The 24652-nt window shown below is 48.0% G+C and overlaps 1 protein-coding gene across 2 annotated transcripts in view; it reads left to right on the top strand.

Moving 5' to 3' along the window:
- Window positions 1-23909, top strand: part of IL20RB (interleukin 20 receptor subunit beta) — a 39049-nt gene extending 15140 nt beyond the window's left edge. Inside the window, exons 2-7 of one of the 2 annotated variants that reach the window (XM_069565152.1) lie at window positions 4027-4225; window positions 5775-5965; window positions 10051-10175; window positions 12345-12495; window positions 16284-16426; window positions 21991-23909. In XM_069565152.1, coding sequence (XP_069421253.1) covers window positions 4137-4225; window positions 5775-5965; window positions 10051-10175; window positions 12345-12495; window positions 16284-16426; window positions 21991-22098 — 807 coding nt within the window. In that variant the 5' untranslated portion in view covers window positions 4027-4136 and the 3' untranslated portion in view covers window positions 22099-23909. The remainder of the gene's footprint in view (window positions 1-4026; window positions 4226-5774; window positions 5966-10050; window positions 10176-12344; window positions 12496-16283; window positions 16427-21990) is intronic. The other variant, XM_069565147.1, reaches the window with a different exon arrangement.
- Window positions 23910-24652: the final 743 nt, after the last annotated feature.

Here is a 24652-nt window from a genome sequence, read left to right as displayed (position 1 = left end):
TGCCTATCTCCACAAAAAACCTTGCTGGGTTTTTTATAGGAACCTGTTAAATGTATGTATCAATTTGGGGAGAATTACCATTTTAACTGTGTTGAGTTGTCCAATCCATGAGCACAGTATGCCTCTCCATCTATTTAGATTTTCTTTGAAATTTTTTCACTGGCATTGTGGTGTTTTCCCCATAGAACTCTTAGGTATGTTTCATTAGATTTACACCTGAGTTTTTCTTTTGGAGAGGGGCAATGATTGCAAATAGTATTTTAAGTTCCTGCATAAAAGTGTTCATTGCTAGTATTTAGAGATACAACTAATTTTTTTATGTTTATCTTGTATCCCATGAACTTGCCAAATTCACGATTAGTTTTCAGAGGCTTTTTTGGTAGATTCTGTGGGATTTCCTACATAGCCTAACATGTCACCTGGAAATAGAGGGAGATTTATCACTTATTTTCCAAGCTGTAATGTCTTTTACTTCCTTTGTTTGCCTTATTGCAGTTGCTAGAACTTCTAGTACAATGTGTAATATAAGTGATAAGTGTGGGCATCCTTGCCTCATTCTTGATATAGGGAAAAAGCATCCAGTCTTTTACCACTGAAAAAGATGTTAGCTGTAGGTTTTTTTTCTGGCAGTGCTGGATCGTCATTGATTTGCATGGGCTTTCCTTGGGTGCAGTGAGCAGGGGCTCCTCTTCACGGCCATGCTTCTCACTGTGGTGGCTTCTCTTACTGTGGGGCACAGGTTCTAGGTGCACAGATTTCAGTAGTTGCGGCTGGCAGGCTCCAGAACTTGGGCTCAGGAGTTGTGCTACGGGCTTAGTTGTTCCACGGCATGTGGGATCTTCCCGGATCAGGGATCAAACCTGTGTCTCCTGCATTGGCAGGCAGGTTTTTATCCACTGTGCCACCAGGATAATCCAGCTGTAGGTTTTTTATAGATGGTCATTATCAAATTGAGATAATTCCTGTTGTTCATAATTCAAAGAAACAGTTTCTTTTTTTCTGTTTTGTTTTAAAATTATGAATGGGTGTTGAATTTTGTAAATGCTTTCTTGGTGTCAGCTGAAACAATTATATGATTTTTCTTCTTGATCTTGTTGATGTGGTGGATTACATTAATTGATTTTCAAATACTGAAGCAGCCTTGCATACCTGGAATAAATCACACTTGATCAGAGTGTATAGTCTTATACAACACCAAATTTGGATTGTATTTGTCAAAGATTTTTACATCTAAGTGCCTGACACATATTGATCTGTAGTCTTTTGCTTTTTAAAAAATATACATAATCTTTGTCTGATTTTGGTATCAGGGTAATACTGACCCCATAAAGTAAGTTTTTTCTTCTCTCATTTCTGGAAGATATTGTATAAAATTGGTACTACTTTCTCTTTAACTATTTCATAGTTTTTGTTGTTTTTCAGTTGATAAGTAGTATCCGACTCTTTGTGACCACATGGATTGCAGCATGCCAGGCTTCCCTGTCCTTCACTATCTCCCAGAGTTTGCTCAAACTCACGTCCATTGAGTTGATGATGCCATCCAACCATCTTATCTTCTGTTCCCCCCTTCTCCTCATGCCCTCAATCTTTCCCAGCATCAGACACTTTTCCAATGAGTCAGCTCTTCACATCAGGTGGCCAAAGTACTGGAGCTTCAACTTCAGCATCAGTCCTTTCAGTGAATATTCAGGATTGATTTCCTTTAGAATGGTTGGATCTCCTTGCAGTCCAAGGGACTCTCGAGAGTCTTCTCCAACACCACAGTTCAAAACCATCAGTTCTTCAGTGCTCAGCTTTCTTTATGGTCCAAGTCTCACATCTCACATTCATATTCTCCAGCATAATTATCTGGTCCAGGAGATTTCATTTTTGAGGGTTTTAGAATTATGAATTCAAGCTTTATGTTTATAGTTTCAAAATCCCCACATATCTGACTAGAGAAATGTTTTGTCTGCTTCACCAGAGGAAGCATGTCAGAGGGGAGTACCCCCTGCCCTCCTGTGCTATCTTACTGCAGCTGGCTCTTTTCCCTTTCTTCCCTTGGGTGACGACACGTATAAGGGTGGGGAGGGCAGGAAGCCTCCCTTGAGGGCACCCCAGGTGTTTCCTCACAGGCCAAGCCCGGGATGCTGAGAGTGAGATTGGGCTGCATCACCAGGGTCCTACATTAGTGCCCACAAGGGCACTAAGTGGGATATTCCCGGCAGCCCCCATCCCCTCATGGTTACAGGACTTGATAACGAACAGCAGGTGCCAATTTGGAGACAGACACAGAGATGAAAAGTCCCAGGCGAGGATCCCAGCCTCATGCACACTGTGCTGTTGATGTTATCACTGCAACTGTAACAGCAAAAGGAGGCAGGTGTTGGGGATTAAAAGAGGAGTGTGTAAAAGTCAGAGGGGAAGACCACAGTAGAAGGTCCGGACTGGGGTTGCGAAGTCCTTATAAGGGATCAGCTTCACAGATGATTCTGTGAAGAATCACAAGAATCACAAATCAGCTTTGATTCTGTGTGCAAGCTGTAGACCCACTGTGTGCACACTCTGGGCACACAGCTGTGTGGGCAGATGCTTGAATCTCGTCTGGCTTGGAGGCCTGCAGGCTGTCTGGGGTGGAGTCTCCAAACTGGCTTGGTGCCCTTCTGTACTGGACTCCTTCCATGGCAGACCTAAGCCTGCACTTCCCAAATAGCAGCTGTGCCCCATTTGGCCATTTTGGAGACACAGAGGAATTGCTTTGATACCTGAGGATGGCAGTAGCAAGAGACGGCGGTGATGAGAAGCTGGCAGGAGCCGATATGGGTTTGCCATGTAGAGGTGGGGAGCTCAGGTTTATGCAATATGTTTACAGTCACAAAGTCAGGGGCAAAGTCCAAACCAAGTCCAGGCCTGCATTGCGGCCAGTGTGACACAAGGGTTGTATATAATGTGCTTCAGCTTTTCTCACTTGTACAACAGAGAAACTGATGGTCCTTACATCCCAGTATGGTCATGAGAATTAAATGAGATAATCATGTGATAACTGAGCACACGGCATAGATAGAGTTTGGTAAGTGCTCAGTAATATTGTTGTTGTTCAGTCGCCCATTCATGTCCGACTCTTTGCGACCCCATGGACTGCAGCACGCCAGGCCTCCCTGTCCCTCACCATCTCCTGGAGTTTGCCCAAGTTCATGTCCATTGCATCAGTGATGCCATCCAGCCATCTCATCCTCTGATGCCCTCTTCTCCTTCTGCCTTCAGTCTTTCCCAGAATCAGGGACTTTTCCAATGAGCTGACTGTTTGCATCAGGTGACCAAAAATACTAACCATTATTAATGTCAATAATGTTAGCTATTACTATTAATATTAACTGGGTTTTCCAGATGGCTCAGTGGTAAAGATTCAGCCTGCAATGCAGGAAATGCAGGGGATGTGGGTTTGATCCTTGGGTCAGGAAGATCCCCATGGAGGAGGGCATGGCAACCCACTCCAGTATTCTTGCCTGGAAAATCTCATGGACAGAGGAGCCTGGCAGGTTATATTCCATAGGGTCACAAAGAGTGGGTCACAACTAAGCACCCACATACATATTATTATTAGTGTTAATATGCTATTCTATCACCAAAGGGAGAATTACAATGATGATAGCAACATTTAGCATGTGAACACAAATATGGTAAAATTAGAGTTGTTTCCAGTTCCAACCAGTCTATCCTAAAGGAGATCAGTCCTGGGTGTTCATTGGAAGGACTGATGTTGAAGCTGAAACTCCAATACTTTGGCCACCTGATACGAAGAGCTGACTCATTTGAAAAGACCCTGATGCTGGGAAAGATCGAGGACGGGAGAAGGGCATGACAGAGGATGAGATGGCTGGATGGAATCACTGACTCGATGGATGTAAGTTTGAGTGAACTCCAGGAGTTGGTGATGGACAGGGGGGCCTGGTGTGCTGTGGTTCATGGGGTCGCAAAGAGTCAGACATGACTGAGCGACTGAACTGATGACTGACTAGTTCCTAAGCATGTTTGACTTTCCATTAGCAGCTAACTTGAAGCTGTGGCATTCCCTGAGGTGAACTCACCTCGTCAGCTTGTCTGTCTCCTTGGTCCCAGATGGAGTGGCTGTTCTACCTGCCCCTCAGAACCTCTCTATGCAATCAACCAACATGAAGCATGTCTTGACGTGGAGCCCAGTGATTGTGCCTGAAGAAATAATACACTATTCTGTCGAGTACCAGGGGTGAGCATTTGTTGTTGTTGCTGTGTTGTTTTTTTTTTTTTAGTTTCTCTCCTTTAGGCAGTAGTTGATTCCTGGAGGCACAGCCCTCATTCCAGAGCTCAAGAAGGCTTTGTGAGCCCAGAGAAAGATGATTTTCTATGATCTGCCTCCTCTGTCTTCATGGGCCCTAAGAGAATTGAAGCAACAAGGGAAGTTGTCCCATGGATTTGACAGTGAACTGTCTGAGAACACAAACGTATATAAATACATTTTCGTGAAGTTTCTTTCCAACAGTGAGTCAGTTGTCTATAGCTGAAGAAAATCTTCAGATGAAATGAGTTTGCCTCTGACTTGAGGAAGAGAAATTATTTGGAGATTTGTATCTTTTAGGGGTCGGGGAGACCTCAGTTTTCCTGACAGTACGCTTGCCCCCAAAAGCCAAAACAAACTGTGACCCTATAGGTCAGCTGGTCCTTCTCCAGGTGTCCAGGCCCTCAGAGCTGTCAAGGAGTGACAGGGATGCAGAAGGTACTCAGTAAAGCTCATTAACAATTCATACGAACCAAGCAGCTACATGCGAAGACATTCTCCTAGGCTCAGGGGTACAGACCACAAAGTTTCCAGGCAGAAGAAGATTACATTTAGAGGAGACAGTAAAAACTTAAAGAAATATGTACACCAGGTCTGCACTGTCCAACGTGGTAGCCACTAGACACGGCAGCTATTTATACTCAAATTAATCAAATTTAAATTCAAAAGTCTGTTTCCTAGCCATATGAGCCACATTTCAAGTTCTTAATAGCCATCTGTGGCTACCGGCTACCATATAAAACAACACGAATACAGAAAGTTTTCACTATCATAGGAAGTTCTATCAGGCAGCACTGCTGTAGGTAAGTTCAGATAGAAATCAGTTCTAGGAGGGAGCTAAAAGCCATTGCAACAGTGAGTTGGCTCTGTGGCAGCTTTTTATCTGATGGTTAGGAAAGGTCTGTCTGAGGATGTGATATTTAAGCCAATATCTGAAGGACAGGAGTGGGCAACCTGTGTGAATGCGGGGGCAGGGCACTGAGACACAGCAAGCACCTGCCAGCCAGGAGGAATGGTAAGGAGGCCCGTGTGGAGGGAGCATCGCCTTTAGGGGCGGAGCAAGAGGCCAGAGAGTCTCGTAGGCTGGGGTAGAGTATGCATTCCATTCTAGGCTCTTTGAAAGTCACTAAGGAAATGCTCTGCTCTGCTGAGTGACAAATGGTTTGAAGACTGGCAGGAAGGGAAGTAGGAAAATCTGTCCGGAGACACAGCAAGGCAAGGGGTGATAGTCGCTGAGACTAGGGTGGCGACCGTGCAGATGGAGAGACCAGGACAGAGCGGGATTGATGCCTGGGTCTCCCTTGTCTTTGGAGTCAGGAAGAAGGGATGGTTGGTGACAGAGGAGAAGGGAGGAACGGAATGTGGAGCAAATACTTGTTTTCCCGAAAAAAGTTAGCGGAGGAGGTGGTTACTTGAAATTGTCATTGAGCCAGGGTGGAAGGGCCTGGTGTTACCGCTGTCCCCTCCTCTCTTTGGCCAGGGAGTATGAGAGCCTGTACACAAGCCACATCTGGATCCCCAGCAGCTGGTGCTCACCCACTCAAAGGCCTGAGTGTGACATCACGGAGGACATCACTGCTACTGTGTCATACAGCCTCCGGGTCAGGGCCACCCTGGGCTCACTGACCTCAGCCTGGAGCACTCTGAAGCACCGCTTTAACCAGAACTCAAGTAAGGCCCTTCTCTCCTTACTCCCCCGCCCCCCAGCAGCCTCCCCTTCAGCAGCCTCCCCTTCAGCAGCCTCCCCTTCAGCAGCCGTGCTCACTGAGACTGTTGGGATTCTTTTCAGCGTCAAATGAGTCTTACAAAGTCAGAATGCTACAAACATAGACAACCCTAACTGGTCTGTTGAAAACATTGCCAGCTGCTTCCTCTCTCTCGTTTTGAAATGAGACTTTGGAAGTTATTCCTGACTGTCTCTGGAAGGAAAAGTGCTCTGGAAGTGGGTAGAGGCACTGGGATGGTCTCTCCCTACCGTGATCACACAACATTAACTCTTAACACTGCCTTCCATCTGAGGCCTCACTGTCCCCATCTTTGATGCCTGTGTGAGCATCTTCTTTGGCAATAGGGTCTATACATGATCAGAGTGACCAAAAACAGCCCTTTGGAAATAAGTAACTTTTCTATAGCAATGGAACCTGGCAAACATATTGAGAAAGAAGTAAGCGAAGAATCTGGATTGGTGACCAAAATGGCAGAGTGCAAACAATGCCCAGTGTGTAGCAGGGAGCGAGGGGAAAGAGCAGGAGCAGGGTCTGGATGGCTGGAGGGGAGGAAGCAGCTGCTGTCATGGTGAAGGGCTTCTACATGAAGTCTCATCAGATCAGTAGAGGAGCGTCATGGAAGACGAGGGGGTCTGGTTCAGGTCTGTGTACAGAACGATTGCTCTGGCTGTGGTGTGGAAAGTGAGCGGGAGTAGGACAGACCTGCAGGCCATGGGAAGAGTGAAGAGAGGGCTGTAACATTCCAGCTGAACCGGGGTGGATCGTGATCCTAGAGGAGGGGGAGGCGTGGGAAGGAGAGGACAAATTCCAGAGACATGATTGAGTTAGAAGGGACAGAGCTCGGTGACCAGTTCCCGTGAAACAGAGTTGGGGGAGATGGTGATGACACCCAACTTCCAGATGGGGTCAGTAGGAATGCCATCCAAGGAAGAGAACCCAGGAGGAGTGGCTGGTCTGAGGAATAAGAGATGCTGCTGGCTTTGGGCTCTTTGAGGTTGAGATTCCTATCAGATATCATCCCATGGATGTCTGATTAGCAGTTGGGAATCAGGCCCTGGGACTCAGACAGGTCACAGACACACAAAATGAAATTAATAGCTAACGGCCTGAGAGCAGGTGAGGGTGTCCAGGGACGAGATATGAGGACAAATAGAACCAGGCTAGGATTCTGGGAAACCTAGGGTTTAAAGAGAATGGAGGGGAGGGTACCAGTAGTGCTGGACAGGGAGAGAGTCAGAGAAGGGAGAACAGATGAGCTGCTGCTGGGCCTGAGGGAGGCCCCCAAATAGGTCCTCTTGAAAGTGGTCTCATGGAGCAGGTGGAGGGAGGATGTTGGGCAGGTTGCCGACTCGGGGATTGAATGGAGGTGGAAAGACAGCTGTGGGCGATGATGTGACCCCCTGGGACACACAGGATAGGCAAATGAAAGGTCTTCGGGAACCTGTATTCTCTGGGTGACAGGTGACCCTCTGCTGGGAGTGAGGACACAGGGAGGTCGGGGCGGCCTCTAAATCAATGGAGTGAGTCAGAGCTTCCTGAGGAGTGTGGGGGTTGGCAGAAACCAGGAGGGTTAGAAGGTGAGGGAGCCCCTGCTGGAGGAGGTTGAGGAAGGTGAAGGTAGATCTGAGAGAGAACTTGGTCCTCCAGAGTCAGACAGACGGGGTTCAAATCCCGGCTCAGCCACTTGAGTGAGAGGGGCAGTGGCTTGCCTCAGTGGGTGGTTGGGGGTGAGATGAAAAGTGTAAATGCTCAGGGCAGTGCTGCCTTGTAACAGAACTCAGCTATTTGTATTATTATTATTACCCTAGGGATATGCCCAGAGTTGAGAGCCAGCAAGCAGAGGAAGAAGGGAAGAGCTGGGGGGCGGGAATGGGACCATTGGAATGGATGTGTGTTTGTGTTAGTCGCTCAGTCGTGTCCAACTCTTTGTGACCCCATGAACTGTAGCCCACCAGGCTTCTCTGTCCATGGAATTCTCCAGGCAAGAATACTGGGGTGGATTGCCATTCCCTTCTCCAGAGGATCTTCCTGACTCAGGGATCGAACCCTGGTCTCCTGCATGCCGGGCAGATTATTTACCGTTTGAGCTACACGGAAGTCCTTTTGGAATGGATGCCAGTAGGAATTTTGGTGCAGGATGTGGGCTCCTCTGCCTGCCCTCTCTCCCATGGCACTGGCAGGACATGGTGGAAGCAGTGGGATCCCAGTGCCAGGCCCTGGGGGAGCCGGAGGGGCACCGGAGGCTGCTGTAGCTCTGCCTCCACCCACAGCGCCTGGGCAGCACCAGCACCACCTCCCTCTGGCTCCTGGAAGCAGAGTTCCAGCCAAGATCATTGCTGGAGGCTGGCAGCTGTTGGAAAGGCAGGCATGGGGCATTTGGAGATAAGGAAGTGTCTACGCAGCTCTGAGGGTGTGTGTGTGCACTAGCAACTTGTGCTTGAGAAGGTCAGTATAAACAGGAAAAGGGCTGGCTGCCGAGGAGCTGAGGAAAAGTGTCTTCGTACCTGCCCCAGAAGCAGAGGACGAGGGTCCTCACACAGGTGGACCCAGCTGCAGAGCTGGGAGGAAACTGAGACTCCTCAGGGCATGACGTCTGCTTTTTGGCCTTTGTAAAACCCCACCCCAACTTCTCCTCAGACGTGAAAAATCTGGTTTTAAGGCTGTCTTGGAAAGGATCCCCTGTTCTTAAAGGGAAGCCTGTTGAGAGCAGAGGTTCTTAACCTCAATGCAAATCCAAGTCACAGGAGAGCTTTAGAACCCCTGATCTTCGGGACCCATCCCTAGAGTCTGATTTAAGTGATCGAAGTGCATCCTGTTCCTTGGGAGTTAAAAATCACCCCACACAACAGAGTCTAGAAACGTGGAAAGACATGAGCTCAAAGTCTGGCCATTCACTGGGGGACTCTGGGAATATCACTTAACCTCTCTGAGGCTCTGCTATGTCACCTGCAAGTAGGAGTAGTATTTACTTTCTGAAGTTTGCTGGTTGGATTAAATGAGATGAGTATGTAGAGTACATAGGAGAGAAGTTCCTGCCCCAACATTGTCAGAAAATCATCTGAACTGAAATGACATGTGGTCATTTTGTCTAATTATATTCTCTACATAGATGGAGATAAGGGGATCCAATTCTAATCATGTTTAACTTAAAAGTGGAGGAGTCAAATATCACCTTTCTTACTGGAGGTGTTTCAGAGGCAATTCTAGTGGTGCTGTGTGCTCATATGAAGCCTCTGATCTGGGTATGTTTTGTACAGTTGGCCCCTGACTTCCCAGGTCCTCGTGTCCCCTTTCCAGGCAGCTCTTTAGATGCCAGGAAATACTTTGTTCTCTGAAAACTCCCTGTAGGAATTGCCTTTCTGTTGAGTGTCTATTGACCCCAGTGCAGGAGGTTTAGCCAGAACACACTCCCAAGCCACAGACCACAATTAGGGTGGCCCTTCCGGTCTTGCAGTGTCTGGATCTGAGAGGAAGGTCTGGATCCATCATCAGTAGGCAGGGACTGAAGACTGTGTGGGCCCTTTGGTTTCTGGTCTACTAAGTGGAAAGTATCCATGGGGCCGGTGGGGTCTCTCTGTTTCGGATCCAAAAACATGAAGGATGGTGTTTGTGCTTAGGCTGTAATTACTAGAGCTGATTCGTGGAATTTGTAAAACCCTCTGACTTTCCAACATCTCCCATAAGGCTATGAGATGAAGACCCCTTGGACTGGGAATGGAAAGGCCAACCCATCCACAGGCTGCTGATCTGCTGATGTTTGAAAGTTAGCAGCAGACGGTATATATCACTGATCTATGTGAATTGTACTACATGGTTGTTGTTTGCTTTTTTCATTTGCTCATCATTCACAGAGTTTACTGAGCACCTGCTGAGTACAGTGCTTGCTTCTGCATGCTGTGAAGCCACATCAAAACCCCTCCCCTCCCATGAGCCTGGCGTGTTTCCACTGATGGTTTGGTCATGGTCTCCCTGGACAGAAATCAGTCTTGTCTGGGACTGGCTTTGACTCTCCCCTTGTCTTGCCAACAGCCATCCTCACCCCGCCTGGGATGGAGATCACCATGGACGGCTTCCACCTGCTTATTAAGCTGGAAGATCTAGGGCCCCATTTTGAGTTCTTTGTGTTCTACTGGAGAAGGGAGCCCGGTGCCAAGGTGAGACTTGCAGCCGGGACCTTTGAGTCAGACTTTGAAGAAGCTCTGAGAGCTGGATGAGGAAGGCTGGCTCCTGCAGTGCCTGCTGTCTGTGGTGGCCAGAGGATGAGCAGGCCTGGGTGAAATTAGGGAACACAGAGATGGGTGTAGGCTGACAATGCTGGCAGCATCAAACTCAATGGACTGCCTTGGTCCCACCCAGACTTTGGCTGGGAGCCGTCTTAGGACATATTCACTGAAGTAGGCAGGCTACCTCCTTGCCTTAAACTCTGTCATAGTTGGATCCACAATACCTGTGCAATGCATTTATTCTCTCCCATCAGCGTGTCTTCTCAGCCATTCTTCCCGCTGTTTAGGGGCAGCAGACAGGGCTGTTCCAGATCAGTTGGATGATTTCATAAGTATACGAGGCCAGTCCCAGCTTCTTGAGGGTGTGTATCTGGGCTGAGTGCAGAATTAGGGGCAGAGAGCCAGGAGCTAACTTATAAACAACCCTAATTATAAGCCAGTGGGCCACCTGGAATGCCTAGATGGGGCACGGCCCCTCCCTGTGGGGTGGGTGCTGCAGGCCAGCCTGGGTGGGAGGTCAGCTCTCTCACAGGGAGTGGCTGAGCTGCAGCAGCAGAAGGCATGAAGCGTGGGTGCACCTGTGGAGCCCTATCCAAGCTGAAACGGTGATAAAACCCACTCAAATCAGTGCAGGGAAAAGCAGGCTCTGTCACAAGGATTGTTGTTGTTTAGTCACTCAGTTGTGTCTGACTCTCTGCGACCCCAGGGAATATAGCCCATCAGGTCAGGTTCCTCTGTCCATGAGATTCCCCAGGCAAGAACACTGGAGTGGGTTGTCATTTCCTTCTCCAGCAGATCTTTCTGACCCAGGGATCGAACTTGTGTTTCCTGCATTGGCAGGAGGACTCTTTACCACTGAGTCACCAGAGAAGCCCTGTCACAAGGATTAACACGGTGCTGTTGGGGGCTCTCACAGAATCCATGACTGGAGCAGGCCCAGAGCTGCACAGCGTCACTCACCCAGAGGCCCCCGTCTGCCTGGAGAGCCTTTGCTTCCCCCTGGGGGTCCCCTCTATGCACTCTGTCCATGGCCCTCGCCCCAGCTTGCCCCAACCCCTCATCACTCCTTCCTGTGAGTGTCCATGGCTGCGACTGACTCCCCTCACCATGTCCTCTCCCGTTGGTCCCTGCTTCTGGCTGCAGTTATTCAGTTCCTCAATACCAGTTCCCAGGCCAAGAAGTCTGACTGGTCCTGCTGATTTTATCAGGTCAAGCGTAGGGGTTGCCAGATGCTCGCTGGCCTTTGATAGACCCTTCTCTGGCCAAGGATACCCCTGAGCTAATGCCAGGACATGTGCCCCACCACACTCCCCTGGAAGGGGAGTAGCCATGGTTCCTAGCATTTACTCCTGCTGGGTCAGGGCTCAGTGGTAGGGCCTGGCACTGCGCGTCGGGCGGATGCAGTCGTGTGGGAGCAGATAGGGGCCTGGGCTGCAGGGACCAGGCAGGTCCCTCAGGTTCTTTGGGAGAGGAGCACCTGCCCTGAGTCACCTGGGCTTGGCCCAGACAAGCCTCCGCAGGTCTCAGGGGGTGGCAGAGGTGGAGGGCTGTGCAGATGGACGGACAGACAGTGGATGGGTGGATGCTTGAGGAGGCACTGCCCACTGGCTGCAGTACTCCTCTTCACTGACCCTCTGGAAGTCGTGGCTGGGCCAAGCACCCAGTCAGCTTTCTGTCCAAGTATAATCCTATCAGAGAGGCCTCCCCGAGCCCCTCTGTTGGTGCCTCCTCTCTACTCTCTACCTGCTTGTCCTGCTCCACGATTCCTCGTAACCCTCGTCACCACCTGATGTGTGTTGTCAATGGTCCAGCTTTCTCGTATATGGCATAAGCTCCGTGGGGGCAGGAACTTTTTGTTCTGTTCAGTGCTGGGTGTCCCTGTTTTGTTCAGTGCCTACAGCTGTGCCTGGCACACAGTAGGTGCTAAATGAATTGCTAAATAAATGAGTAATTTTTAAAAAGTGAATGAATGAATGAAAGAATGAGAGGAACATTCTGTATGCATGCTGGAAAGGAAACATTGACAGCTTTCCTTCTCTCCTCCTCTCCCTTTCCTGGCCTGCTTCGCTCAGGCTGTGACTGTTTTCTGGTTTCCTAAAGGAACACGTCAAAGTGGTGAGGCCCGGGATCCTTCCCGTGTACCTGGAGACGGTGGAGCCCGGGGCGGCATACTGTGTGAAGGCCCGGACGTTCGTGAAGGCCATCGGGCGGCACAGTGCCTTCAGCCGGACAGAATGTGTCAAGGTGCAAGGTAAGGCAGCTTGCCTGCCCCTCCTAGGGGTGCATGGCGCCTGCTGCTTCCTCTGGCTCTGAGTCTCCCCTTGATTTCCCTGACCTGCTCCCGCAGGCTGCATGGGTTCCGGTGGTGAAAGCGTGCTGTATCCTAATCCCCACCCCAACCCTGAGGTAAAAGTCCACCCTCGGGCTGGGTGGGGGTCCCTTGGCAGCTGTCTGGCACACTTCCCCTGAAAGCTTCCGAGGCCTGAGGACAGACTTTGCAAAGCTGGTTGACCAGGTGGCTGCTGCCTGTCAATTGGGCCAGTGTAGGTGAGGCGTTGGGGCCCCTGAAGCTCAGAGCTTGTGAGGGGTACCCACTGTGTAGTGCAGCTCTCAGCTAGGAGGGGCCTGATAGGACATCTGTAGAATCCTCTTCTTTAATTTTTTTTCCCTTAAAGTTTTTATGGTCTACAAACCTAGAATCAAGAGAAGCAAAATGAAACCCCACATCCCATGATTCTGCCATACAGACACTGCTAGTGACATTTGTGTAGAGATTTTTAGTTTTTAAAATATAATTTTGAATATTTGGTACATATATATTTCAAAAAATATGATAAGGATTTGGAATTGGCTACCTCCTCCTCTTCTTCATCCATGTCATTCCTATCCACTCCCCCATAAAGGTTAGCTCTTTGTATATCTTTCTGAAAACTTCCCAGTGCATTTACAAGTAAATGGGAATAAGTTATTATATATTTTTCTTCTTTTTAGCACAAATGGTAGCATACTCTGTGCACTGTTCTGGGTCTTTTTATAGATCTTCTGGATCTATAAAGTCTTTTTTCACTTTATACATATTATAGATTTTTTCATATCTAAAAAAGAATTTCTTTAACCTTCTTTTACTAGCTACCTAGTTTTCCATTGTGTGTTGTGTACCTATAACTAATTTAACTACCCCTCTATTGAGGGGTAGGCTTCCCTGGTGGCTCAGCAGCAAAGAATCTGCTTGCGAGGAGGCAGGGATTTGATCCCTGGGTTGGGAAGATCCCCTGGAGGAGGGCATGGCAACCCACTCCAGTATTCTTGCCTGGAGAATCCCATGGACAGAGGAGCCTGTCAGACTATAGTCCATAGAGCTGCAGAGTTGGAGATGACTGAAGCAACTGAGCACACACGGACGGTATTGAGAGGTATTTAGGTTTTTTCCTGATATTTTGCTATTATAGCCAATGCTCTCATTAGTTACCTTGTACATAGATCACTTGCTGGTGTATGTGAAGGATAAATTCCTGGCAGCAGAGTTGCTGGGTTGAAGGGATACACATTTGAATTTTGACTGCTGTTTCCAAATTATCCTCTAAAGGGGTGTTATCCTTCATGTAGACATATGTTCCAGTTGTATTGTACATATGTTTTGTGTCTGCTTTTTCACAAATGTCATATCAAAAACATTTTTCCTGAAGACTTTCTGATTACCATTTTATACTATTTTTTAAAACCATGTAGGTCAAGCTTGTTAAAAAAATTCAAACAACAGAGAAGAATGTAGAATAAGAAGTGTGCGTGTGTGTGTGTGAGCTCAGTTGCTCAGTCGTGCCTGACTCTTTTGTGAGCCCACGGACTATAGCCGGCCAGGCTCCTCTGTCCATGGAATTTTCCAGGCAAGAATCCTGGAGTGGGTTGCCATTTCCTCCTCCAGGGGATCCTCCTGATCCAAGTTTTCCATTCTTCCCACACCACTGAGGAGGTTTCCTTTGGCAAGTGTGGTGTTTAATTTTGCAGTCATCGTGTGAGGCCAGAACTCACAAGCACAGTTGGGACTGTACTATGCTTACTGCTCGGCACCGCCCTCACCGTCACTTGGTGTTGCTATTGTGAACACCTGTTCACGTCAGTGCATATGGATCTACCTCATTTTTAAAGATGCATAACAAGCCAATGTGTGGGTGTGTCAAAATACGTGTAACAGAACCCCGTAACTAGGTATATTCTGGGCTTTCCAGTGTTTTGCAACTACCACCCATGATGCAGTGAACAAGCTTGTGTATATTATGTACCCTAATTCTCATTTTAATAGCTGACCTCCTGACCTGACATGCTGATATTTGATGATGTGGCAAATCATCCTCTCCTTGAGGATATTTAGGTCATTTCCATCTGCTTTTTTATAAAAGATTATTTAGTTTTGTCTGTGCTGGGTCTTCCTTGCTGCATGTGGGATTTCTCTAGTTGCACCAAGCAGGGGCTATGCTCTCCATGCAGTGCTCAGGCTTCATGTTGCAGTGGCTTCTCTTGTTGCAGAGCATGGCGGCTTCAGTAGTTGCAGCTCGTGGGCTCTAGAGCGCAGGCTCAGTAGTTGTGGCACGTGGGCTTAATGGTTCAGTGTCATATAGGATCTTCCCAGACCAGGGATCAAACCCATGTCCCCTGCATTGGAAGCTGGATTCCTAACCATGGGACTACTTCCGGAAGTACCCATTTCCATCTGCTTTTGAAGATGATGTTCATTTTCACGGATTCATTCATTCATTCAGTGAATAATTACTGAGCACTGTCACTGGGATATAGTCCCTACCCTCACTAAGCTTACCTTCGAGTTGAGTAGACAGACAAGTAAGCAAATGCGATGGTTTCCTGTGGTGGTTCGTGCTATGAGGGAACACACCAGAGCATACTGGGGTGGAGGGAGGTGCAGGTGTGCTGCTGTGGGCTCTGCGGACAGCTGGTTATGAAGCTGTTGCTCTAATCTAGACGTTGCTATGAATTGCTTTATGTGTATGTTTTGTCCTCTTTGGAATTATTGTTTGGAATCTACTCACAGGAGCGGGTGAAAGAGTCTGAACGTTTGTGTATCTCCTGATGCGTGCTCTGTGCTCAGTCACTGTCCTGTTTGACTCTTTTGCAACCCCGTGGACGGTACCCCACCAGGCTCCTCTTTTCATGGGGTTTTCTAGGCAAGAATGCTGGAGTGGGCTGCCATTTCCTTCTCCAGGGGTTCTTCCTGACCCACGGATTGAACCCATGTCCCCTGCATTGGCAGGCAGAATCTTTACCACGGAGCCTCCTGGGAAGCCCCATCTCTTGATGTGTACTGCCAAAGTAGTTTCCAAAAGCATTGAGGAGACCCTCCCAGCTTCTCTGCAGCTGCATCAGCTGTGCCACCCTTCACACTGTGGGTGAGCAGCCCAGCTCAGAGGGGCTACACGAATAGGATGGAGAGATGGGAAAATAACCCATCCCGCACTTCGGTATCTCCAGATGCTCAGACTTGGCACTTTCTGATACAATACTTAGTAGCATTTGGAGCTCGGCCCGGCCCTCCGTGTGTGACCTGGGGTAAGTCACTTAGCCATGGCCAGGACTTGCTACATCGGAGTTATTATGTGACTGTTCTGAATTCAGTATTTTCCTCCATAATACAGATCAATGCCAAGAGAAAATTGTGAAACACACTTTGTTTTCAGTTACCGCCCAGCTCCCTTCTGGGCTGTGCTCTTGGGCGCCACCCCCTCATCTTGCCTGGGGGCCTGGCTCTCTGCCTTCCTTCTGGCAGTGGTACCAAGGTGTGTGCAAACACAGCTAGTGCTTAATGCATGAGGCTCCTCCCTTTCTGGAAACCAATCTGGATTCTAGAAAAATGATTGAATGGTGGTCACTCTTGTCCCTGGGGCATATGTTAGATCTCAGGGTGCCGGAGTCTGCTCTCTTGATCCGTCTGCAGAGCCAATCCCGGGAAGGCCAGGGAGGCCCAGGACTGGCGAGCGAGTTGGTCTTTGGGGCTGTCTCCTAAGCCGGTTCCTGTCTTTCTGTTTTCAGGAGAGGCCCTGCCTCTGGCGCTGGCCCTGCTTGCCTTTGTGGGCTTCGTGCTGATCCTGGTGGTGGCGCTGCTCTCCGTCTGGAAGATGGGCCGGCTGCTCCAGCACTCCTGCTGCCCCGTGGTGATGCTCCCCGACACCTTGGTGACTACTCTCCTCCCCTTCAGTGTGACGCGCTGTCCAGGTGTCTTCTGGGCCTGAGTGGGATATGGACCTCCGCTTCGTGGGTGAACAAGCATTTGCACCAAGAAGGGAGAAGGACCTCCCTTCTAATTAGAGGGGCTGGGAGACCACCCTTCTGGGTGGAGGTTGGCCTCCCCCAGGGTCCCGTCAGGCCTCTGCTGCTTACCCCTAGGGCCTGGCACAGCAAGGCAGCAGGTGTGTAGCCCAGGCCAGGAGCTCGGCGTTCCAGGAATCATGCACAGTCTTACCCTGAGGACCGGCAAACCAGGCCTTCTTGGCCCCCTCCCATCATTATAACAGCAGCTATATCCAGAAACAAGTTCCAACACAACAGAGTCAATTCATACACCAAGAGTATCCTGGGTTCTTGGGGTGAGGTGCATGTGTGTGAGTGTGGGGCATGCGGACAGTGCTTTGCCTTTGGCTGGGGCAGGGGAACTATCCGCACCTGCCCAGTGACTACCCAGGGTGAGGGGTCCCCACAGCTCACAAGCCTTGAGGACCCTGGGCCATCCATCTGAGTCTCCCTGTGGGGGCAGGCCCCATGTGCTTTGCAGGGGTGGGGGAAATGCAAAAGCAGGCCTCCAGAGCTCCCTCCATGTTGCATCTATGCAGAACTTCAGGAGCACAAGGAAAGCACTCAAAAGACAAGAGCTCCTAGGAATCCTAATGCATTCTGTTCTTGTTGTTGTTCAGTCTCTAAGTCGTTTCTAACTCTTTGCCACCCCATGGACTGCAGCATGCCAGGCTCCTCTGTCCACCACTATCTCCTGGAGTTTGCTCAAATTCATGTCCATTCAATCAGTAATGCTATCTAATCGTTTCATCCTCTGCCGCCCCCTTCGCCTTCTGCCTTCAATCTTTCCCAGCATCAGGGTCTTTTCCAATGAGTCAGCTCTTCACATCAGGTGGCCAAAGTATTGGAGTTTCAGCTTCTACATCAGTCCTTCCAATGAATATTCAGGGTTGATTTCCTTTAGGATTGACTGATTTGATCTCCTTTCAGTCCAGGGAAAATCCAAGCAACTGAGATGAGACCAGAGACAAGAGATTCTGTGAGAGAATGTCCACTTTCGTCCATGGAAGATAAATGCCATGATCTTTGACCCCCTTTTGCTTCTCTGTTCCCCTCTCCATCCTTCCTACATCGTTCCAGTGTCTTCCTACATGCATTCCTTTCCATAAGTCTTTTAATTTCTATTCTGTTTTCCCCCAGATTTTAATGTGGACAATTTCTCTGAGTATATGCATTTCCCGCAGTGCTGTGTGAGAAATAGATCGCTAGGGTCCATCAAACCCCAAACAAGTTCTGGAGCTGCACATCTCCACTGACATCTCTCCTCATCCTCAGCCTCAACTTTAGTACAGGCTAGCTGCACTTCCGGAGAAGGCAATGACAACCCACTTCAGTACTCTTGCCTGGAAAATCCCATGGACGGAGGAGCCTGGTGGGCTGCAGTCCATGGGGTCACTAGGAGTCAGACACGACTGAGCGACTTCACTTTCACTTTTCACTTTCATGCATTGGAGAAGGAAATGGCAACCCACTCCAGTGTTCTTGCCTGGAGAATCCCAGGGATGGGGGAGTTGGTGGGCTGCCGTCTATGGGGTCGCACAGAGTCAGACATGACTGAAGCGACTTAGCAGCAGCAGCAGCAGCTGCGCTTCAGCATTGGCCTTAGTCATAGATAATCCTCCAAACTATTAAAAAGCAGCTTCCAGCCAACCTTGCAAAATCCATGCATCTTTCCAATTAAACCATGGAAAATTACCAAGTGGAAATCCTTGAGAAGCTTCAACAAGTCCTATTGAGCTTGTAAGTGTTTTATCTGTTTGGATTAAACATTTCATGTCTACATCTGTAATTTTACAGTTGGTGATGGTTGCACTTTGAAATATACCATTAAGAATGTCTTTTCTTTCCATTCAAGTTTATATCACGAAGGAACAGTCTAAAGCAAAAATATACATGCAAGGAGAATTATATTAAGACTGCTCGGTGTGTGTTCCCTATTTTAAAATATAATGTGTTTTCCTTGTCTTTTATCCATAATTGCTTCATGGAGATGGAGGCTTTGGTGCTAAAGGTCTTAGTTTTCTTCTGTGACTCGCTTTATTCTTTCTCTTCTTGCTGTCACATTCCACTGTAAACGTGGGTGGCAAACACCAAGACGGCCCCAAGCTCAGCTCAGTTCACTTCAGTCGCTCAGTCATGTCCGACTCTTTGCGACCCCATGAACTGCAGCACGCCAGGGCTCCCTGTCCATCACCAACTCCCGGAATTCACTCAAACTCATGTCCATCGAGTCGGTGATGCCATCCAACCATCTTATCCTCTGTCGTCCCTTTCTCCTCCTGCTCCCAATCCTTCCCAGCATCAGGGTCTTTTCCAATGAGTCAACTCTTCGCATGAGGTGGCCAAAGTATTGGAGTTTCAGCCTCAGCATCAGTCCTTCCAATGAACACCCAGGACTGATTTCCTTCAGAATGGACTGGTTGGATCTGCTTGCATTCCAAGGGACTCTCAAGAGTCTTCTCCAACACCACAGTTTAAAAGCATCAGTTCTTCAGCGCTCAGCTTTCTTCACAGTCCAACTCTCACATCCATACATGACTACTGGAAAAACCATAGCCTTGACTAGACAGACCTTTGTTGGCAAAGTAATGTCTCTGCTTTTGAATATGCTATCTAGGTTGGTCATAACTTTTCTTCCAAGGAGTAAGCGTCTTTTAATTTATGGCTGCAGTCACCATCTGCAGTGATTTTGGAACCCCCCAAAAATAAAGTCTGACACTGTTTCCACTGTTTCCCCATCTATTTCCCATGAAGTGATGGGACCAGATGCCATGATCTTTGTTTTCTGAATGTTGAGCTTTAAGCCAACTTTTTCACTCTCCTCTTTCACTTTCACCAAGAGGCTTTTTAGTTAGTCATCTCCAAATTGAGATATGCTTCAATGGACTTTGTGTGCTTCACAGAAAGTAGAGTCTGTGAACAGAAACAGACTCAGAGACTTAAAGAATGAACTTATGGTTGCCAGGGGGATGTGATACTTATGGAGTTTGGGATGGACAGGTACACACTGCTATATTTAAAATGGATAACTGACAAGGACCTACTGTGTAGCACATGGAACTCCACTGAATGTTATGTGGCAGCCTGAATAAGAGGGGAGTTTGGGGGAGAATGGATAAATGTATATGTATGGCTGAGTTCCTTTGGTGTCCACCAGAAGCTATCACAACATTGTTAATTGGCTATGTGCTGTGCTAAGTCATTTCAGTCATGTCCAACTCTTTGTGACTCTATAGCCCAAAGGCTCCTGTGTCCACGGGATTCTCCAGGCATGAATAATAATCGACTATACCCCAATACAAAATAAAAAGTTAAAAACAAAAAAAGAAAGTGAAGTTTGTGAACTCAGATGCCTCGGGGGCCCAGAGAGATACAGAAGAAAACAAGGGCCCAGAAAAAACAAAAAGTGTACAGTGCAGTAAATGTGACTTAATAGGGAGAGATGGATATGGGGACCAAGGCGCACATGTCCCAACTAAAGAAAGCATCTGCTTCTCAGCTCAAGCAGGCTACCAAGAGGAGATGTGAGCTGGTGCTCCCTGGGCTCCACATTTGAAATGAGAAACCAGAAATCCAGACTTTATAATAAATCTCCTGATTTTTGAGCATTAAGAACTAATTCAAGTTTATATATATATAAATATAGATTCAAGTTTATATATATATAAGCTTATATATATATAAGCTCAACCTTGCTTGAAAGTTTGTTCTAATCTATGGGATGACAGTTTTGTACCTTCTGAAATTCTGAGATTATGCCGATTCACTTTAACATTCTAGAACTACACTGTCCAAAACAGTAGCTGCTAGTGTATGTGATTATTAAGCACTTGAAATGTGACTGGTCCAAACTGAGATATTCTGTAACTATAAAATACACAATAGATTTGGAAGGCAGTACAAGGAAAGTGAAAAATGGTTTATTAATATTTTATATTGATTATATATTGAAATAACATTAAAAATAAAGTATATTATTAAAATTAATTTTACCTATTTCTTTTTAGTTTATAAAATGTGCTACTAGAGGATTTTTAATTGCACATGTAGCTCCCAGTACATTCCGCTGGACAGCGCTGCTGTGGAGTTTAAGAAACCATCAGGTATAAGCACTGCAGATGTAGGTAGCCAGCGTCCTGAGAATGAGTGGACCATCAGTGTGAATTGATGGCGGGCTCCACACTGACATCCTGTTTGGTGAGCCCTGCTTGTACACTGTCCTTGCCCATTATTTGCCAAGCCCTGAAGCCACTTCTTTACAAACAAGATCCAGAGCAACTGACTTGATGAAGCTGTTGTCTCCTGGGCACTGGTGTGGAGGAAATCATTGGTGCCTACCTGTCTGTGCCCATGTGCCACTCTTCAGAGTAATGATGAGCAGAACTTCAGGAGAAGCTGTTTAAGAGTCGAGTGAGTCTGTTGGAAGTGACTGAGTTAGCAACAGTGGAGAGAGTTACCCTGAAAGGAAGATACCTGAATTTTTACCATTAGTTATGATAATGTAGGAAATGCACCCCACTCCAGTACTCTTGCCTGGAAAATCCCATGGACAAAGGAGCCTTGTAGGCTGCAGTCCACGGGGTCACGAAGAGTGAGACACAACTGAGCGACTTCGCTTTCACTTTTCACTTTCATGCATTGGAAAAGGAAATGGCAACCCACTCCAGTGTTCTTGCCTGGAGAGTCCCAGGGATGGGGGAGTTGGTGGGCTGCCATCTATGGGGTCGCACAGAGTCAGACATGACTGAAGCAACTTAGCAGCAGCAGCAGCATGATGATGTACTGGGCTCACTGGGAGAAGATGGCAAGAAAGTGAAATACGAGTAGGGAGGGACTTCTGTTTATGGAGCACCATCCCTGGAGCGGACACCGTGCTGGTGCTGTTTGTAGAGCGCCTTGGACCAGGTCACTATTCTCAGAGCTCTCTGGTGGAAGAAGGCTAGATTTTTGGAACCAGCACTACATGCTGGACTTTTGTGGGGCAGGGTCCCTGAGGAGGCAGGGCGCCAAGAGATCCACTAGTCAGTGACCTGGGAGATGATCTCAGTAAAATGGCAAGCCCATGGTCTAGGGGTTAGAATTGTCTATTTTTTTTTAAGTTTATTTATTTGACTGCATTGGGTCTTGGTTGCAGTACGTGGGATCTTTGTTGTGGCTCAGAGACTCACTAACTGTGGCTCATTCCAGAGTGTGTGGGTTCAGTAGTCGTGAGGCATGGGCTTAGTGGCTCTGAGGCATATGAAATCTTACTTCCCTGATCAGGGACTGAACCTGTGTCCCCTGCATTGGAAGGCAGATTCTTAACTGCTGGACCACTAGGGAAGTCTCTTCGGGCTTTTTTTCCTGCTAGAAAGTTAATGAGTCAAATAGTTGGGATTTTTGGTGATATTCTCTTCAACTCTGACTATGACTATTAACCTAATGAATATGAATGAAAATTGTCTTTCAGAAAATAACAAATTCACCCCAGAAGTTAATCAGCTGCAGAAAAGAAGAGGTAGAAGCCTGTGTGACTTCAGGGCTCTCTTCTGAGGAGCTCCTCAAGGCCTGTATCTAGCAGATGAAGCCGAGAAATCTGGGCTGCAGGATGCAGAAACCACTAGGGGAAAGGCTGCACTTCTTTTCCTTCAAGGACAAAAGACAAGAGAAGAGGCTGCCATGTCCATGTCTAGAAGCAGCTGTCAGAGGCAGGGTGGTATGGCTGATGGAGTGCTAAGAGGGGGTCAGGGGATGTGACCTCCAACACTGGATCTCTGCCGTCTACTAGCAGGATGACCTTGGGGGGAAATGACTTAGTCTCTCTGCCCCTCAGTTTTCTCATCTGTACAATGGTTAACTACTTGACCATTAAACCGTATGTGTATATATATCTATATTATCTCTCTGCCACTTGCAGAGCTGTCGGGAAACTGGCAACATTGTATGTTGTGATTAGTTCTGCTTTTCTGAAGAGCAGCAGATCCATGTGTAACAGGAATGATCAGAGACTACACAAGCAATGGCCACTTTCCTGGAGGACACTTTGAAGACGAAAAGAAGAGTGTGTACAACGAGGTTGATTTCACTTCAAGCCAAATGCCTCTGCATGCATGTGGGCTAAGTCACTTCAGTCGTGTCTGACTCTTTGTGACTCTATGGACTGTAGCCCGCCTGTGCAGAGGTGACTGAATGGCTCAGCCAGCAATAAGATCTGTGGCCTAGAGGGAGACTACAGCCCCACTGAAAATGGGCTGTGCGTGGATGCTGCTGACCTGTGAAATGCTGTGCAGGGTGAATAGGGTGTGTACGCTGAGGACAGCAGCTGAAATGAGTGTGTATGATGAGATGAGACTGCAGAAGGCTGTCGATGGTAAGCGTAATGTGTTCTGTGCTCCTTTCTCCTGTGGAGTTGTTAACAGTACAGCATGAAAAATAGAAAGAGGTCACCTTGGGGACTCATTTTGGTTTCTTCCGAAACAGTGGTCTTTAGGGTTCGAGTTACATCATCAACCTTGGGTCCAGGCTGCATGAAGGCCACCTTTGGTTAGGATGCTGGGGGTAAGCCCAGGTCGGGGATGGAGCAGGGGTAGACTGGGGGACAGTGTCTGGCTGCATGGGGGCTCTGACTGAGGCAAGGTGCTCTTGGCTATTCCTGGGACCTCACACTACAGAAAATCCCTTGGGGAACTCTTTTAAGATAGCCCCTCAGGGTGTCCTTACTTCTCCCAGCATGTTCGTCCTGGACCCATGAGTGAAGCTTCTTCCTGACCCTCTCGCCCACCAGGTGAGGAAAAGTCAGGGTCAGAGAAGGGATGGAGGGGAAGTCTCTTGAAGGCTGAAGCAATTGTTGGGCAAAGCCTGGGTCTCCCATCATAGACCCCACCCTTCCCAGCTCTGGAGCCTCTGAGCTGGTTTGTTTCCACCCTCAATTCCTGGGCCCCTTCCAGCCAGCCTTGAGGTGGAGACAATCTAACTGCTTCAGCCAGGTGTTTCCCCTATAAGGCAGAGGCCCCTAGCCCTCTCTCCACCTGGGCAGGGGTTTCTAGGGGCCAGAGGAGGGGCTCTCTCTAAGACGAGATCACTGGAGAGCTTCTCTTTTGTACCATTTTGTATGGTTCTGCATTGTTTGATTCTTTTATGAAGAGTATATGTTCAGTTTACCTTTGGCCAAACTGGAATCCCACTCCAGTTTGGAGTGGCAAATGGCAACCCACTCCAGTACTCTTGCCTGGAAAATCCCATGGATGGATGGAGGAGCCAGCTAGGCTACAGTCCATGGGGTCACAAAGAGTCGGACACGACTGAGCGACTTCACTTTCACTTTCTTTCTTTCTAAACTGGAACCATATTTTCAGTTTGCAGGAATAAAGACTCCACTACTCCACCAGCCATGACCCCTCCTTCTTCTCCCCTGCCCTCCACCCTCGAGCCACAGTTGCCCTATCACCTGTCCAGACCCAGAACTCAGGAATGACCCCCAACTTCCCTCCGCTTGCATCCCTCTCACAGCTAGTTCCCTTGCCCATCCACCTTGCAGGTTTATACAGGTATCCAGACATTTCCCTCAATTATCCCATTGTCCTCCCATGTCCCCAGAATCATTTATGGAAGCCTGACCACGCACCAAACATTTAGCTGGTCCTTGAGAGTAGAGGGGAGCCCTCCCCCATGGCTGGCCATTCCATCTGCCCTGGAATACTGGTATTTTGACTCCCTGGCCTCTCCTCCGATTGATTTACCCCTATCACCCGGATTCTTCAATGAGTGAAAGGGGTGTGATTAGTAACTACAACAGGAATACTGACCATCTCTCACAGTCCTTGATGATGCCCAGTGAGCAGACACCCCTGATCCCCAGAGTCAAGCACTTTTTTCTTAGTCCTGCCTTCAGATGCTACCAGGGTCCAAGGAACAAAATCCTGGTTCTATGAGGCTTACCTTTGGATGGTGGGGCCTGGGGGAGGAATAATAAAAAAAATAATAACAGTATTTATCATTATTAGGTGAGTTATCTAGAATATTGGGAGTGTGTAAGTCCTATGGGAAGATGACAAGATGAAGCAGAAAATGGAGGGGTACGGTGAGGGCAGATTGCAGCTTCCTCTAAATGAAAATAAATGGAAACAGAAGAA

The sequence above is a fragment of the Ovis canadensis genome, chromosome 1 (genome assembly GCF_042477335.2).
Source record: "Ovis canadensis isolate MfBH-ARS-UI-01 breed Bighorn chromosome 1, ARS-UI_OviCan_v2, whole genome shotgun sequence".
NCBI lineage: Eukaryota > Metazoa > Chordata > Mammalia > Artiodactyla > Bovidae > Ovis > Ovis canadensis.
Note: the sequence above shows the minus strand (reverse complement) of the source record. Positions and strands in the feature narration are given on the sequence as shown.